Genomic DNA, 18,745 nt, shown 5'->3' on the forward strand with positions numbered 1-18,745 from the left:
GCGACACCGCTAACTTAGACCACTGCCATGTAGCAACACCGCTAACCACTGCCATGTAGCAACACCGCTAACCGAGACCACTGCCATGTAGCAACACCGCTAACCACTGCCATGTAGCAACACCGCTAACCGAGACCGCTGCCATGTAGCAACACCGCTAACCGAGACCACTGCCATGTAGCAACACCGCTAACTGAGACCACTGCCATCTAGCGACACCGCTAACTTAGACCACTGCCATGTAGCAACACCGCTAACCACTGCCATGTAGCAACACCGCAAACCGAGACCACTGCCATGTAGCAACACCGCTAACCACTGCCATGTAGCAACACCGCTAACCGAGACCACTGCCATGTAGCAACACCGCTAACCGAGACCACTGCCATGTAGCAACACCGCTAACTTAGACCACTGCCATGTAGTGACACCGCTAACTTAGACCACTGCCATGTAGCAACACCGCTAACCACTGCCATGTAGCAACACCGCTAACCGAGACCACTGCCATGTAGCAACACCGCTAACCGAGACCGCTGCCATGTAGCAACACCGCTAACCGAGACCACTGCCATGTAGCAACACCGCTAACTTAGACCACTGCCATGTAGCGACACCGCTAACTTAGACCACTGCCATGTAGCAACACCGCTAACCACTGCCATGTAGCAACACCGCTAACCGAGACCACTGCCATGTAGCAACACCGCTAACCACTGCCATGTAGCAACACCGCTAACCGAGACCACTGCCATGTAGCAACACCGCTAACCGAGACCGCTGCCATGTAGCAACACCGCTAACCGAGACCACTGCCATGTAGCAACACCGCTAACCGAGACCACTGCCATGTAGCAACACCGCTAACCAAGACCACTGCCATGTAGCAACACCGCTAACTTAGACCACTGCCATGTAGCGACACCGCTAACCACTGCCATGTAGCAACACCGCTAACTTAGACCACTGCCATGTAGCGACACCGCTAACCACTGCCATGTAGCAACACCGCTAACTTAGACCACTGCCATGTAGCAACACCGCTAACCACTGCCATGTAGCAACACCGCTAACTTAGACCACTGCCATGTAGCAACACCGCTAACCACTGCCATGTAGCAACACCGCTAACCGAGACCGCTGCCATGTAGCAACACCGCTAACTGAGACCACTGCCATCTAGCAACACCGCTAACCAAGACCGCTGCCATGTAGCAACACCGCTAACCACTGCCATGTAGCAACACCGCTAACTTAGACCACTGCCATGTAGCAACACCACTAACCAAGACCGCTGCCATGTAGCAACACCGCTAACCACTGCCATGTAGCAACACCGCTAACTTAGACCACTGCCATGTAGCAACACCGCTAACCACTGCCATGTAGCAACACCGCTAACTTAGACCACTGCCATGTAGCAACACCGCTAACCACTGCCATGTAGCAACACCGCTAACCGAGACCACTGCCATCTAGCAACACCGCTAACCAAGACCGCTGCCATGTAGCAACACCGCTAACCACTGCCATGTAGCAACACCGCTAACTTAGACCACTGCCATGTAGCAACACCGCTAACCACTGCCATGTAGCAACACTGCTAACCGAGACCGCTGCCATGTAGCAACACCGCTAACCACTGCCATGTAGCAACACCGCTAACCGAGACCGCTGCCATGTAGCAACACCGCTAATCGAGACCACTGCCATCTAGCAACACCGCTAACCAAGACCGCTGCCATGTAGCAACACCGCTAACCACTGCCATGTAGCAACACTGCTAATCGAGACCACTGCCATCTAGCAACACCGCTAACCAAGACCGCTGCCATGTAGCAACACCGCTAACCACTGCCATGTAGCAACACTGCTAACTTAGACCACTGCCATGTAGCAACACCGCTAACCGAGACCACTGCCATGTAGCAACACCGCTAACCACTGCCATGTAGCAACACCGCTAACCGAGACCGCTGCCATGTAGCAACACCGCTAACCGAGACCACTGCCATGTAGCAACACCGCTAACTTAGACCACTGCCATGTAGCAACACCGCTAACTTAGACCACTGCCATGTAGCAACACCGCTAACCGAGACCGCTGCCATGTAGCAACACCGCTAACCGAGACCGCTGCCATGTAGCAACACCGCTAACCACTGCCATGTAGCAACACCGCTAACTTAGACCACTGCCATGTAGCAACAGCGCTAACCATTGCCATCTAGCAACACTGCTAACTTAGACCACTGCCATGTAGCAACAGCGCTAACTTAGACCACTGCCATGTAGCAACACCGCTAACTTAGACCACTGCCATGTAGCAACACCGCTAACCGAGACCACTGCCATGTAGCAACACCGCTAACCACTGCCATGTAGCAACACCGCTAACCGAGACCGCTGCCATGTAGCAACACCGCTAACCGAGACCACTGCCATGTAGCAACACCGCTAACCGAGACCGCTGCCATGTAGCAACACCGCTAACCGAGACCGCTGCCATGTAGCAACACCGCTAACCACTGCCATGTAGCAACACCGCTAACTTAGACCACTGCCATGTAGCAACAGCGCTAACCATTGCCATCTAGCAACACTGCTAACTTAGACCACTGCCATGTAGCAACAGCGCTAACTTAGACCACTGCCATGTAGCAACACCGCTAACTTAGACCACTGCCATGTAGCAACACCGCTAACCGAGACCACTGCCATGTAGCAACACCGCTAACCACTGCCATGTAGCAACACCGCTAACCGAGACCGCTGCCATGTAGCAACACCGCTAACCGAGACCACTGCCATGTAGCAACACCGCTAACTGAGACCACTGCCATCTAGCGACACCGCTAACTTAGACCACTGCCATGTAGCAACACCGCTAACCACTGCCATGTAGCAACACCGCTAACCGAGACCACTGCCATGTAGCAACACCGCTAACCACTGCCATGTAGCAACACCGCTAACCGAGACCACTGCCATGTAGCAACACCGCTAACCGAGACCACTGCCATGTAGCAACACCGCTAACTTAGACCACTGCCATGTAGTGACACCGCTAACTTAGACCACTGCCATGTAGCAACACCGCTAACCACTGCCATGTAGCAACACCGCTAACCGAGACCACTGCCATGTAGCAACACCGCTAACCGAGACCGCTGCCATGTAGCAACACCGCTAACCGAGACCACTGCCATGTAGCAACACCGCTAACTTAGACCACTGCCATGTAGCGACACCGCTAACTTAGACCACTGCCATGTAGCAACACCGCTAACCACTGCCATGTAGCAACACCGCTAACCGAGACCACTGCCATGTAGCAACACCGCTAACCACTGCCATGTAGCAACACCGCTAACCGAGACCACTGCCATGTAGCAACACCGCTAACCGAGACCGCTGCCATGTAGCAACACCGCTAACCGAGACCACTGCCATGTAGCAACACCGCTAACCGAGACCACTGCCATGTAGCAACACCGCTAACCAAGACCACTGCCATGTAGCAACACCGCTAACTTAGACCACTGCCATGTAGCGACACCGCTAACCACTGCCATGTAGCAACACCGCTAACTTAGACCACTGCCATGTAGCGACACCGCTAACCACTGCCATGTAGCAACACCGCTAACTTAGACCACTGCCATGTAGCAACACCGCTAACCACTGCCATGTAGCAACACCGCTAACTTAGACCACTGCCATGTAGCAACACCGCTAACCACTGCCATGTAGCAACACCGCTAACCGAGACCGCTGCCATGTAGCAACACCGCTAACTGAGACCACTGCCATCTAGCAACACCGCTAACCAAGACCGCTGCCATGTAGCAACACCGCTAACCACTGCCATGTAGCAACACCGCTAACTTAGACCACTGCCATGTAGCAACACCGCTAACCACTGCCATGTAGCAACACCGCTAACCGAGACCGCTGCCATGTAGCAACACCGCTAACCACTGCCATGTAGCAACACCGCTAACTTAGACCACTGCCATGTAGCGACACCGCTAACCACTGCCATGTACCAACACCGCTAACTTAGACCACTGCCATGTAGCAACACCGCTAACCACTGCCATGTAGCAACACCGCTAACTTAGACCACTGCCATGTAGCAACACCGCTAACCACTGCCATGTAGCAACACCGCTAACTTAGACCACTGCCATGTAGCAACACCACTAACCAAGACCGCTGCCATGTAGCAACACCGCTAACCACTGCCATGTAGCAACACCGCTAACTTAGACCACTGCCATGTAGCAACACCGCTAACCACTGCCATGTAGCAACACCGCTAACCGAGACCACTGCCATCTAGCAACACCGCTAACCAAGACCGCTGCCATGTAGCAACACCGCTAACCACTGCCATGTAGCAACACCGCTAACTTAGACCACTGCCATGTAGCAACACCGCTAACCACTGCCATGTAGCAACACTGCTAACCGAGACCGCTGCCATGTAGCAACACCGCTAACCACTGCCATGTAGCAACACCGCTAACCGAGACCGCTGCCATGTAGCAACACCGCTAATCGAGACCACTGCCATCTAGCAACACCGCTAACCAAGACCGCTGCCATGTAGCAACACCGCTAACCACTGCCATGTAGCAACACTGCTAATCGAGACCACTGCCATCTAGCAACACCGCTAACCAAGACCGCTGCCATGTAGCAACACCGCTAACCACTGCCATGTAGCAACACTGCTAACTTAGACCACTGCCATGTAGCAACACCGCTAACCGAGACCACTGCCATGTAGCAACACCGCTAACCGTGTAGCAACACCGCTAACCGAGACCTCTGCCATGTAGCAACACCGCTAACCGAGACCACTGCCATGTAGCAACACGGCTAACCGAGACCACTGCCTTGTAGCAACACCGCTAACCGAGACCACTGCCATGTAGCAACACCGCTAACCGAGACCACTGCCATTTAGCAACACCGCTAACCGAGACCACTGCCATGTAGCAACACCGCTAACCAAGACCACTGCCATGTAGCAACACCGCTAACCGAGACCACTGCCAGCTAGCAACACCGCTAACCGAGACCACTGCCATGTAGCAACACCGCTAACCGAGACCACTGCCATGTAGCAACACCCCTAACCGAGACCACTGCCATGTAGCAACACCGCTAACCACTGCCATGTAGCAACACCGCTAACCGAGACCACTGCCATGTAGCAACACCGCTAACCGAGACCACTGCCATGTAGCAACACCGCTAACCAAGACCACTGCCATGTAGCAACACCGCTAACCAAGACCACTGCCATGTAGCAACACCGCTAACCACTCTCATGTAGCATTCCAATTAATCCCAAAGGTGTTCGATGGGGTTGAGTTCAGGGCTCTGTGCAGGCCAGTCAAGTTCTTCCACACCGATCTCGACAAACCATTTCTTTATCGACCTCGCTTTGTGAACGGGGACATTGTCATGCTGAAACAGGAAAGGGCCTTCCCTAAACTGTTCCCATAAAGGTGGAAGCACAGAATCGTCTAGAATGTTGTTGTATGCTGTAGCGTTAAGATTTCCCTGCATTGGAACTAAGGGGCCTAGCCTGAACCATGACAAACAGCCCCAGACCATTATTCCTCCTCCACCAAACTTTACAGTTGGCACTATGCATTGGGGCAGGTAGCGTTCTCCTGGCATCCGCCAAACCCAGATTTGTCCGTCGGACTGCCAGATGGTGAAGCGTGATTCATCACTGCAGAGAACGTGTTTCCACTGCTCCAGAGTCCAATGGCCGCGAGCTTTACACCTCTCCAGCCGAAGCTTGGCATTGAGCGTGGTGATCTTAGGCTTGTGTAAGGCTGCTCGGCCGTGGAAACCCATTTCATGAAGCTCAAGAACGAAAAGTTATTGTGCTGATGATGCTTCCAGAGGCAGAACTCGGTAGTGAGTGTTGCAACCGAGGAAAGACAATTTTTACACGCTTCAGCACTCTGCGGTCCCCTTCTGTGAGCTTGTGTGGCCTACCACTTCACGGCTGAGCCGTTGTTGCTCCTAGACGTTTCCACTTCACAATAACAGCCCTTACAGTTGACCGGGGCAGCTATAGCAGGGCAGAAATTTGATGAACTGACTTGTTGGAAAGGTGGCATCCTATGACGGTGCCACGTTGAAAGCCACTGAGCTCTTCAGTACGGGCCATTCTACTGACCATGTTTGTCTATGGAGATTGCATGGCTGTGTGCTCGATTGTTATACACCTGTCAGCAACGAGTGTGGCTGAAATAGCTGAATCCACTAATTTGAATGGGGTGTCCACATACTTTTGTATACATAGTGTATACGGAAGCACTCCACATTGTTACAGAATGTGAGAGGCGCACGGCACTGCGGTACGGAGATTTGACCTCTGCATGACCTCCGGAGGCTCTGCAATTGCGTCACATCCTCCATACGAAGCCTATGACCACATTTTCGGATCAAAGCGTAAATTGTCTTTCAGGCTTTCTGTAAAGCCAGCATAACAGTCAGTAAGACTGACTGTTGCCTCAGTGTGCCTCAGAGAGCCTGTCTATCTCTGTGCAGCAGCTGGGCAGTACCACAATACACAGCAGCCATAAATGGATTGGGTTTTATTTCATGTTATTGTAACTCGGTCTCCATGGCAACCACAACTCACACATAACTCAACTGCCATGCTGGTGTGAGGGGAGAGGAGGGGCTGAGGAAAGGGGAGTGGGTGGTGAGGGGAGAGGAGGGGCTGAGGAAAGGGGAGGGGGTGGTGAGGGGAGAGGAGGGGCTGAGGAAAGGGGAGGGGGTGGTGAGGGGAGAGGAGGGGCTGAGTGGGTGGTGAGGGGAGAGGAGGGGCTGAGGAAAGGGGAGGAGGTGGTGAGGGGAGAGGAGGGGCTGAGGAAAGGGGAGTGGGTGGTGAGGGGAGAGGAGGGGCTGAGTGGGTGGTGAGGGGAGAGGAGGGGCTGAGGAAAGGGGGGGGTGGTGAGGGGAGAGGAGGGGCTGAGGAAAGGGGGGGGGTGGTGAGGGGAGAGGAGGGGCTGAGGAAAGGGGAGTGGGTGGTGAGGGGAGAGGAGGGGCTGAGTGGGTGGTGAGGGGAGAGGAGGGGCTGAGGAAAGGGGGGGGGTGGTGAGGGGAGAGGAGGGGCTGAGGATAGGGGAGGGGGTGACAACACCTCATGCTGGTAATTAATCAGGCTGTGACATAAGACTCTGGATTAAGGAGGAATCAATGCATCCAGATCTTTAAATAACCTGACCTTTGGACAGAATGTAGCCTGTTACACAGCCTAGATGGTGTTATAACATACCGTGGGGTAGGGTTATAACACACTGTAGGGTAGGGTTATAACACACTGTAGGGTAGGGTTATAACACACTGTAGGGTAGGGTTATAACACACTGTAGGGTAGGGTTATAACACACTGTAGGGTAGGGTTATAACACACTCTAGGTTATAACACACTGTGGGGAAGGGTTATAACACACTGTAAGGTAGGGTTATAACACACTGTAGGGTAGGGTTATAACACACTGTGGGAAAGGCTTATAACACACTGTAGGGTAGGGTTATAACACACTCTAGGTTATAACACACTGTGGGGAAGGGTTATAACACACTGTAAGGTAGGGTTATAACACACTGTAGGGTAGGGTTATAACACACTGTGGGAAAGGGTTATAACACACTGTGGGAAAGGGTTATAACACACTGTGGGGTAGTGTTATAACACACTGTAGGGTAGGGTTATAACACACTGTGGGGTAGGGTTATAACACACTGTGTGATAGGGTTATAACACATTGTGGGGTCGTTTTATAACGGTAGGGTAGGGTTATAACACAAGGTAAGGTAGGGTTATAACACACTGTGGTGTAGGGTTATAACACACTGCATGGTAGGGTTATAACACACTGTGGGGTAGGGTTATAATACACTGTGGGGTAGGGTTATAAAACACTGTGGGGTAGGGTTATAATACACTGTGGGGTAGGGTTATAACACACTATGGGGTAGGGTTATAACACACTGTGGGGTAGGGTTATAAAACACTGTGGGGTAGAGTTATAACACGCTGTAGGGTATGGTTATAACACGCTGTAGGGTAAGGTTATAATACACTGTTGGGTAGGGTTATAACTGTAGGGTAGGGTTATAACATGCTGTGGGATAGAGTTATAACACACTGTGGTGTAGGGTTATAACACACTGTGGGGTAGGGTTACAACACACTGTAGGGTAGGGTTATAACAGACTGTGGGGTAAGGTTATAACACACTGTGGTATAGGGTTATAACGGTACGGTAGGGTTATAACACACCGTAGGGTAGATTTAGATGGAAATACTGCCTGTCTGTGGGGGAAGGGCTGTGTGGGTGGACTGTACTGGGACCTGGCACTGCCAACTACCTGTCTGTGGGGGCAGGGCTGTGGGGGTGGACTGTAGTGGGACCTGGCACTGCCAACTACCTGTCTGTGGGGGAAGGGCTGTGGTGGTGGACTATAGTGGGACCTGGCACTGCCAGCTACCTGGCTCTCAAAGCCAATGCAAGTCACACATGATCTCAGGTCTCTTTGTTAAAACATACTGTACGTCTACCGAACGCCAGCTATCAGAATCAACATATTAAAGTCTGTCTGTTGTCTGTCGTTGTGAGAAATGAGAAGGTTCGCTCCGTACAACAGTGGTAGAGAGGAGGAAGGGGTCTGATGCCCGCAACGATCAGCAACGTCGTTAAAAGGTTTTCAGAACAATTCTAATAAATGTTGACCAACGGAAGGAAGATCCTCCAATCGCCATCAGGTATTGACAGGGTTTATAGCAGATAAAACATTTTACTGGAACGGACAAATAACACCTGGACTTCTGGGATTTTGGTGGGAATTTCACGTGTTCAATTTCTCGTCAAAAATGCACTTATTTTTCTTGTTCGTATATAAATAATTTCTTTATTGTATCAGGTATTTTTTTTTAGATGTTGTGTTAAAATAAAGAAAACTATATGTGCCTAATTCGCATAAACACAACGTATGTATTTGCATATATGAATATATTACCATAAAGGGGAGGAGCAGGTCTTCGACCAGCCAACCACCTGCTCTGTCTAGACTTCCTAATTAAATACTGTTGTCGTCGACATCCAGTGGTGTCAATAGCAGGATTACCCTCAGATGAATAAATCTAATTTATAAATATTTCAAAATATATTAAATTATTACTTTATTTAATTGCACCAAACAAACAAAAAAATAAAATAAAATGAACACCAATCAGAACAAGGCCTTTAAAAAATGGTCAAGAGGGGCGCGTTAAATCCTGGACGAATCTTTTAACGTTCTGATCGATGCAATGGAAAGACAAGGTGTTACGTTGAGCCCATTCTCCTGTAGCGTTTTAACGGGAGGGAAAACGACAGGAAGAAGCAAGAGAATGATAGAGTCGCAGGAGTAAAATGAAAGCAATCAAATCCAGGGAGATTTAACTGTCATATCCAGGGAGATTTAACTGTCATATCCAGGGAGATTTAACTGTCATATCCTGGGAGATTTAACTGTCATATCCAGGGAGATTTAACTGTCATATCCAGGGAGATTTAACTGTCATATCCAGGGAGATTTAACTGTCATATCCAGGGAGATTTAACTGTCATATCCAGGGAGATTTAACTGTCATATCCTGGGAGATTTAACTGTCATATCCAGGGAGATTTAACTGTCAATCCAGGGAGATTTAACTGTCATATCCAGGGAGATTTAACTGTCATATCCAGGGAGATTTAACTGTCAATCCAGGGAGATTTAAATGTCGAGTGGATCCCCCCCCCCCCCCAACAGGAAATAGAGGACTGAAAAAGACAGATTCTCAGGTGGGCGGGGCATGTTGCTACAGTTACTGAGACAGCTGCCTTATCACTACTGACAGACAGAAAGACACACACACACACACAATACACACACTACACACACACACACGAAACACACAAAACACACACGAAACACACACACACACACACTACAGACAGTAACAATAGCATAACCCTGCCCTGTTACCAGCAGCACAGTCACCTGCTGGGATCTCTACAGATATACATGCAGTATGTATAACGTCCCCACTGTACCCAGACAGACCACTATATCTGTAGGGAACCCAGAGTAACTCCACCACTGTACCCAGACAGACCACTATATCTGTAGGGAACCCAGAGTAACTCCACCACTGTACCCAGACAGACCACTATATCTGTAGGGAACCCAGAGTAACTCCACCACTGTACCCAGACAGACCACTATATCTGTAGGGAACCCAGAGTAACTCCACCACTGTACCCAGACAGACCACTATATCTGTAGGGAACCCAGAGTAACTCCACCACTGTACCCAGACAGACCACTATATCTGTAGGGAACCCAGAGTAACTCCACCACTGTACCCAGACAGACCACTATATCTGTAGGGAACCCAGAGTAACTCCACCACTGTACCCAGACAGACCACTATATCTGTAGGGAACCCAGAGTAACTCCACCACTGTACCCAGACAGACCACTATATCTGTAGGGAACCCAGAGTAACTCCACCACTGTACCCAGACAGACCACTATATCTGTAGGGAACCCAGAGTAACTCCACCACTGTACCCAGACAGACCACTATATCTGTAGGGAACCCAGAGTAACTCCACCACTGTACCCGGACAGACCACTATAACATCCTATTCTATGTTGAACTGATCAGGGCCCTATCAGAAGACCAGCAGACAGCCGTTGTACAGGCGGACAGCGACACCTAGCAGACGGACATGGTACTGCCTCCTGAGCCTGAGCCACCAGTACACGGTCTTGATAGGATTTGTTGTTAAACGTAAACGACCGACTGAGGTCTACAATGGTGCTGCTGCCTGAGATATCTGTCTGTCTGGACGATCTAGGAGACAGGCTGTTTCTAGAAAAGGGGGAGAGAGAGTGTTTTGATGATGCTGGGACGTAGAACAGGGAACTACAGGATACAGGGACCGTAGGTTTATATCTAGCTACTGTTCTGTATAGTTTATATCTAGCTACTGTTCTGTATAGTTTATATCTGGCTACTGTTCTGTATAGTTTATATCTGGCTACTGTTCTGTATAGTTTATATCTAGCTACTGGTCTGTATAGTTTATATCTAGCTACTGTTCTGTATAGTTTATATCTAGCTACTGTTCTGTATAGTTTATATCTGGCTACTGTTCTGTATAGTTTATATCTAGCTACTGTTCTGTATAGTTTATATCTAGCTACTGTTCTGTATAGTTTATATCTGGCTACTGTTCTGTATAGTTTATATCTAGCTACTGTTCTGTATAGTTTATATCTAGCTACTGTTCTGTATAGGACCGTAGGTTTATATCTGGCTACTGTTCTGTATAGTTTATATCTGGCTACTGTTCTGTATAGGACCGTAGGTTTATATCTGGCTACTGTTCTGTATAGGACTGTAGGTTTATATCTGGCTACTGTTCTGTATAGTTTATATCTGGCTACTGTTCTGTATAGGACCGTAGGTTTATATCTGGCTACTGTTCTGTATAGTTTATATCTGGCTACTGTTCTGTATAGTTTATATCTAGCTACTGTTCTGTATAGTTTATATCTGGCTACTGTTCTGTATAGTTTATATCTAGCTACTGTTCTGTATAGTTTATATCTAGCTACTGTTCTGTATAGTTTATATCTGGCTACTGTTCTGTATAGTTTATATCTGGCTACTGTTCTGTATAGTTTATATCTAGCTACTGTTCTGTAGAGTTTATATCTAGCTACTGTTCTGTATAGTTTATATCTAGCTACTGTTCTGTATAGGACTGTAGGTTTATATCTAGCTACTGTTCTGTATAGTTTATATCTGGCTACTGTTCTGTATAGGACTGTAGGTTTGTATCTGGCTACTGTTCTGTATAGTTTATATCTGGCTACTGTTCTGTATAGTTTATATCTGGCTACTGTTCTGTATAGGACCGTAGGTTTATATCTGGCTACTGTTCTGTATAGTTTATATCTGGCTACTGTTCTGTATAGGACCGTAGGTTTATATCTGGCTACTGTTCTGTATAGTTTATATCTAGCTACTGTTCTGTATAGTTTATATCTAGCTACTGTTCTGTATAGTTTATATCTAGCTACTGTTCTGTATAGGACTGTAGGTTTATATCTAGCTACTGTTCTGTATAGTTTATATCTAGCTACTGTTCTGTATAGGACTGTAGGTTTGTATCTGGCTACTGTTCTGTATAGTTTATATCTGGCTACTGTTCTGTATAGTTTATATCTGGCTACTGTTCTGTATAGGACCATAGGTTTATATCTGGCTACTGTTCTGTATAGTTTATATCTGGCTACTGTTCTGTATAGTTTATATCTGGCTACTGTTCTGTATAGTTTATATCTGGCTACTGTTCTGTATAGTTTATATCTGGCTACTGTTCTGTATAGGACCGTAGGTCTATGAGGCTGTAGGTTTATTGTGACAATGTTCTACCACCACAACTCACCTCCATGTGACTCTCCTGCAACTGTCGTCTTCCCACGTCACAACTCCAGGAGGCGCTGTAGTCCAGGCATCTGCAGCAGTAGGCCGTCCTGTTGCATTGGCCAAGGGGTCTGCTGATTCCCAATCTGATTGGCTTCTGCATCTGTCATCTGCAGCATTGTCCCGCCCTCTCCTCTGGTAATCCAACCAACGGGGCTGAGTCAGTCATCCTGGTAACGTCTGTCAGAATCTATTCCAAAGGTTCTTAGATTCCACCTCTTTTAGCTGAGATGCAACACAACATGGCTGGTAGAAAGGGGATTGGAGGGGGATTGAGGGGGATGGAGGGGGTTGGAGGGGATTGGAGGGGGATGGAGGGGGTTGGAGGGGATTGGAGGGGATGGAGGGGGTTGGAGGGGATGGAGGGCGATGGAGGGGGATGGAGGGGGTTTGGAGGGGGATGGAGGGGGTCGGAGGCGGGTTGGGGGGATTGGAGGGGGTCGGAGGGGGATGGAGGGGGTTTGTAGGGGATGGAGGGGGTTGGAGGGGGTTGGAGGGGGATGGAGGGGGTTGGAGGGGGATGGAGGGGGTTGGAGGGGGATGGAGGGGATTGGAGGGGGTTGGAGGGGATTGGAGGGGGATGGAGGGGATTGGAGGGGGATGGAGGGGATTGGAGGGGGTTTGGAGGGCAACGGAGGGGGATTGGAGGGGGATCGGCAGGGTTCAGGTAGTAGTCCACTGTAGCAAAGTGATATGGTGATGTCATATGGCATCAGAAGACAAGGTGACCTGAAATGTAGTCGGCCTGGAACGCTAGGTGACTTGTATAATGACGCTGTTGATATAAGTGGCCAATAAGCTGTTTATCTTTCTGCCTCGGATTCAGGGGAGTTTTTTTTAATCAGAGACAATATATGTTTCTATTGATTCTGATATCAATACATTTCTACCTGCAGTATTAGGTCTCTGTCTGTCTCTCATTTCTCTGCCTGTCTAGACTACACCATATATAACCATTCATCCCAGTACGTGAAAATAGCTGCCCAAATCATTTTCCTTATGATTTAAATTATATTTCTACATAACTCAAAGTCAGTGCTGTGCAGCAGCATGAATCGGGTACAAAGAAAACACCTGTCAAATCAGGTCGTCAGTCAATCCTTCCGTCCTCTAGTTCTATTTAACATCAGACAATAACATCTCTCTCTCTCCCCCCCCTCAGAAGAGAACAGTCTGGAAGGTTGCTATAGAAACTAACCAGCTTCCACAACCTCGTCTGCAGTTCCCTAAACTTCTCCACTAAGCGGCGCTGTGGGTCCGGATGTACTCTGCACCTGACCGTCTGTCTGAACACACTACCAGGTGCTCTTCTCATTTCCGCCCCACCGGTTAAGTTGTTAAACGCATTCATTCATGCATCTGTAATATCTCCAGAAGAAGAATCATCCGAGAGACTCGATATTATTGAATGGTTGTTTATTTTTCTAGCGCGTTATTCGCTAATAGATCTAACTAATTATGTCGTTTTGGTGAGATTGTATAATAAAAAAATAAAAAACGAAATGTTGTAAACAATGTCAATAGCATCCATTTGATTCATTCGATTCTGATTCAATGCTGTTCGTTATTGATCCGTACCTATATATATATATATAGCACAGCCCAATTACATTACCGCACAGCCCAATTACCCTCTAAAATGACCGCACGGCACTATTCAAAATGGATATATATACATCCATTTTGAATAGTGCCGTGCGGTCATTTTAGAGGGTAATTGGGCTGTGCGGTAATGTAATTGGGCTGTGCTATATATATATATATATATATATATATATATATATATAGGTACGGATCAATAACGAACAGCATATATATATATATATATATACATCCATTTTCAATAACGAACAGCATATATATATATACATCCATTTTGAATAGTGCCGTGCGGTCATTTTAGAGGGTAATTGGGCTGTGCGGTAATGTCTAGACTCAATGGCTTGTCAAGGTGTGATTCTCTAGCGACATATACTTCATTGGAGTGGACGTGTTGCTCCTAGAGGGACCCACACCAGTTAGACTACCGCGGTACCACTATCAAAGACAACGGCATCTCTGCACGGATGGACAGACCTCTGTTAGACCTGTTCCTCATCATAGTCGACAGTGAGGATAGAAGGTCTGCTGCCGGGCAGCGCTGCCCCGGTAAACCCTCTCTAACGGGTCTTAATGGAAAACGCTTTACGTGGATATGGTGTAAATAAATAAAGGGGGTTGTGGGTAAAGTCACTAAATAAAGGGGGTTGTGGGTAAAGTCACTGGGTGACCTTGGGGGGGGGGGGGGGGGGGGGTTATTAAGTAATTTCAATGCCCTGTAGGTATAAGATTCATTCAAGTCATTTTAGAGAAATTGGTCCTATCGTATTATATACCTCTTCAACACCAAACAGGCAAATCAATATGTAAACTTTTAGAAAACGGAAGACAAAAAAAATTAAAAAAAACCCGACACGCAATTAGTCTGAATAAATGAGACATTACTAAGAGAACGTTAATAAAGTGCTACAATGGGAGATGGGGATTGGTTGATCATGGGTGTTGTTTATAAGGCTAAATATAACCTAATAATTCTGTTTACAACCTACAGCGAAGAAGAGCTGTGCGTATAATGGAAGACTGTTTTCAGGTGAGATCACTAGTCACGTTTTTTTTTTTTTTTTTTTTTGATTCATCCAGCGTTATGATAATCTATTATTTAAAAACAATAATTCCTTCAGCATTATTATTAACAATAGACGCCCCGAAATAAGACCGATCCAAACCTTACTCTAGCCAGAGCGCAGAATTAGGGGATGTATGCAACTCACAGAAAGAAACGCATGGTTTCTCTGAATATCTTCCAAGGCTTTTGCCTGTTTTTGTTCTTCCATTGCTGGGTATTTTTTTTCTGTTTTGCTCTCTACAAATCATACATTAGTGAGTTTCCCCGTGTAAGCTTTGTGTGGGCTGCAGGGCGCTTTGTGTGGGCTGCAGTTGGTATATTTAATAGAGTCAGCGTCCTCCGTGGCTATGAAATCCGATTTGGAAAGAGATGGTTGGCTGTCACTGTTTTTTAATTCACCGAGAGACGGTTGCCGTTGCTGGCCACACGTCACATGGGTATATTGGAACTGTTCTTCGTGCTCGGTCTCCCGGTGATAGAAGTAGTTAAAGTTGGACACGATGACGGGTACCGGTAACGCGATGGTGAGCACACCGGCTATGGCGCACAGAGAGCCCACGATCTTGCCTCCTATGGTCACCGGGCACATGTCCCCGTAGCCCACTGTAGTCATGGAGACCACAGCCCACCAAAACGCGTCGGGGATCGAACTAAAACCGGAGTCTGGATCGTCGGTTTCGGCGAAATAGACAGCGCTGGAGAAGAGGATGACTCCGATGAAGAGGAAGAAAATGAGCAGACCCAATTCTCTCATACTTGCTTTGAGTGTTTGTCCTAATATCTGAAGCCCCTTGGAGTGTCTGGACAACTTGAAGATCCTAAACACCCGGACCAGTCGGATGACCCTGAGGATGGCCAGAGACATGGCTTGCTGTCCGTTTCCTTGGTGTTCCGCCAACTCCAACCCCAGGGTGATAAAATAGGGCATAATGGCCACAATATCGATGGTGTTCATCATGTTTTTGAAAAAAGCAGGCTTGGAAGGGCAAGCTAGGAACCTGACGAACAGCTCGAAGGAGAACCAGATAATACACAGTGTCTCCACTATAAAGAAAGGATCTGTGAATGGATTGGGTTTCTTAGCGTTGTTAGTTCCATTCAAAGACAGCTCAGTGTCCCAATTATTCTCTTTTTCATCCCTAAACTCAGGCAGCGTTTCCAAACAGAAGATAACAATAGAAATTAAAATCACCAGAACAGATACGATAGCAATCCCTCTGGCTGGTCCCGAACTCTCCGGGTATTCAAACAGTAGCCAGACCTGTCGTTGAAACTCATTTTCCGGTAACGGTCTCTCTTCTTCTTTTATAAATCCCTCGTCCTCCTTAAAATTCTCAATCACATCTTCTCCCAATTGGTAAAATTTGATCTCCTCCATAAATATATCCAAAGGGACGTTGACTGGTCTCCTGAGGCGACCGCCGGACTGGTAATAGTAGAGGATAGCGTCGAAACTGGGTCTGTTCCTGTCGAAGAAGTACTCGTTCCTCAGAGGGTCGAAGAAGCGCATTCTCTTCCTCGGATCCCCTAGTAAAGTGGTGGGGAACTGAGCGAGTGTTTTCAGCTGGGTTTCAAAGCGCAATCCGGAGATGTTGATGACAACGCGCTCGCAGCATTCCTGATCCGTCCGCTGGTCCGCCGGTTCGAACACATCTTGGGACAGGGCTGTTAGTGCCACAGTCTCATCGTGGTTCTCTCTGGGTACTACTGTCATGTTTTTCCCCAAAGGGCAACAGCTTCTCTCTCCAAAAGACCCCGCTCAGTGTCCGTGTCGTACTTTCCCCCCCACCCCCCACCACAATTCTCCCCCTCTACTCGTGCGTTTTTTTTAGTCCTTCCGTGCTATTTTGTGACAAACAAGACCAAGCAGTCACTTGTGGAATGATGGAAAGGGCTGCGCTCTCTCTCTCTCGCTCTCTCTCGGCGTCTCCTCTCTGTGTCTCCTCTCTCCGCGTCTCCTCTCTGTGTCTCCTCTCTCTGTGTCTCCTCTCTGTGTCTCCTCTCTCCGCGTCTCCTCTCTGTGTCTCCTCTCTCCGCGTCTCCTCTCTGTGTCTCCTCTCTGTGTCTCCTCTCTGTGTCTCCTCTCTCACCGTGTCTCGTCTCAGCCTGTTTTCTACTGGTGGTTCTATTCCTTCTCTCACGTCTGCGGACGGGTTGTTTTTGTTTGCGTTTTCCTCCCTGTGAACAACGGCTTCTCCCATCCCCTTCCCGTTCACGCTGCTAGTCTGGACTATTGACTGTTACATTCACGCTTCTAGTCTGGTCTATTGACTGTCCCGTTCACGCTTCTAGTCTGGACTATTGACTGTTACATTCACGCTTCTAGTCTGGTCTATTGACTGTCCCGTTCACGCTTCTAGTCTGGTCTATTGACTGTTACATTCACGCTGCTAGTCTGGTCTATTGACTGTTACGTTCACGCTGCTAGTCTGGACTATTGACTGTCCCGTTCACGCTGCTAGTCTGGTCTATTGACTGTCACATTCACGCTGCTAGTCTGGACTATTGACTGTTACATTCACGCTGCTAGTCTGGACTATTGACTGTTACATTCACGCTGCTAGTCGGGTCTATTGACTGTTACATTCACGCTGCTAGTCTGGACTATTGACTGTTACATTCACGCTGCTAGTCGGGTCTATTGACTGTTACATTCACGCTGCTAGTCTGGTCTATTGACTGTCCCGTTCACGCTGCTAGTCTGGTCTATTGACTGTCACATTCACGCTGCTAGTCTGGACTATTGACTGTTACATTCACGCTGCTAGTCGGGTCTATTGACTGTTACATTCACGCTGCTAGTCACGCTGCTAGTCGGGTCTATTGACTGTTACATTCACAGAATTTAAAATAGCAGAGCCCTCCTCCCCACGCTGACGTGTAGACGCTCTCTCACTGAAGAGAGAAAACACACATACATGCTTGTTCTCTGGATGTGACTCGACTCGATATATTAGAGCACATCTATTGACTGGAAACATAAAATATGCAATTTTGATATTTACATTTTTCTACATTTATATTTTTTTTACATTTACATCTTATCCAGAAAGACTTACAGTTGGTGCATTGATCTTAAGATAGCTAAGGGGTCACAGGCAGGGGGTCTAGGGGGTCACAGGCAGGGGGTATAGGGGGTCACAGGCAGGGGGTATAGGGGGTATAGGGGGTCACAGGCAGGGGGTCTAGGGGGTCACAGGCAGGGGGTCTAGGGGGTCACAGGCAGGGGGTCTAGGGGGTATAGGGGGTCACAGGCAGGGGGTCTAGGGGGTATAGGGGGTCACAGGCAGGGGGTCTAGGGGGTCACAGGCAGGGGGTATAGGGGGTCACAGGCAGGGGGTCATAGGGGGTATAGGGGGTCACAGGCAGGGGGTCTAGGGGGTATAGGGGGTCACAGGCAGGGGGTCTAGGGGGTCACAGGCGGGGGTCTAGGGGGTCACAGGCAGGGGGTCACAGGCTGGGGGTCCAGGCAGGGGCTATAGGGGGTCCAGGCAGGGGGTCTAGGAGGG

At 48.5% G+C, this 18,745-nt stretch overlaps 1 protein-coding gene and 1 long non-coding RNA gene across 2 annotated transcripts in view; both read right to left on the reverse strand.

Moving 5' to 3' along the window:
• LOC145861450 (uncharacterized) overlaps positions 1–14,219 on the reverse strand; it is a 43,053-nt gene extending 28,834 nt beyond the window's left edge. Inside the window, exon 1 of the long non-coding RNA XR_014381259.1 lies at positions 12,534–14,219. This is a non-coding gene — a long non-coding RNA (uncharacterized LOC145861450). The remainder of the gene's footprint in view (positions 1–12,533) is intronic.
• A 104-nt stretch (positions 14,220–14,323) lies between these two features.
• On the reverse strand, positions 14,324–18,032 carry LOC106594098 (shaker-related potassium channel tsha2). The gene has a single exon (XM_045713542.2). It carries the CDS (start codon positions 16,948–16,950, stop codon positions 15,481–15,483), a length of 1,470 nt encoding a protein of 489 aa, XP_045569498.1. The 5' UTR covers positions 16,951–18,032; the 3' UTR covers positions 14,324–15,480.
• Between the last annotated feature and the right edge of the window lie 713 nt (positions 18,033–18,745).

This window comes from Salmo salar, chromosome 17, assembly GCF_965601325.2.
Source record: "Salmo salar chromosome 17, fSalSal1, whole genome shotgun sequence".
NCBI lineage: Eukaryota > Metazoa > Chordata > Actinopteri > Salmoniformes > Salmonidae > Salmo > Salmo salar.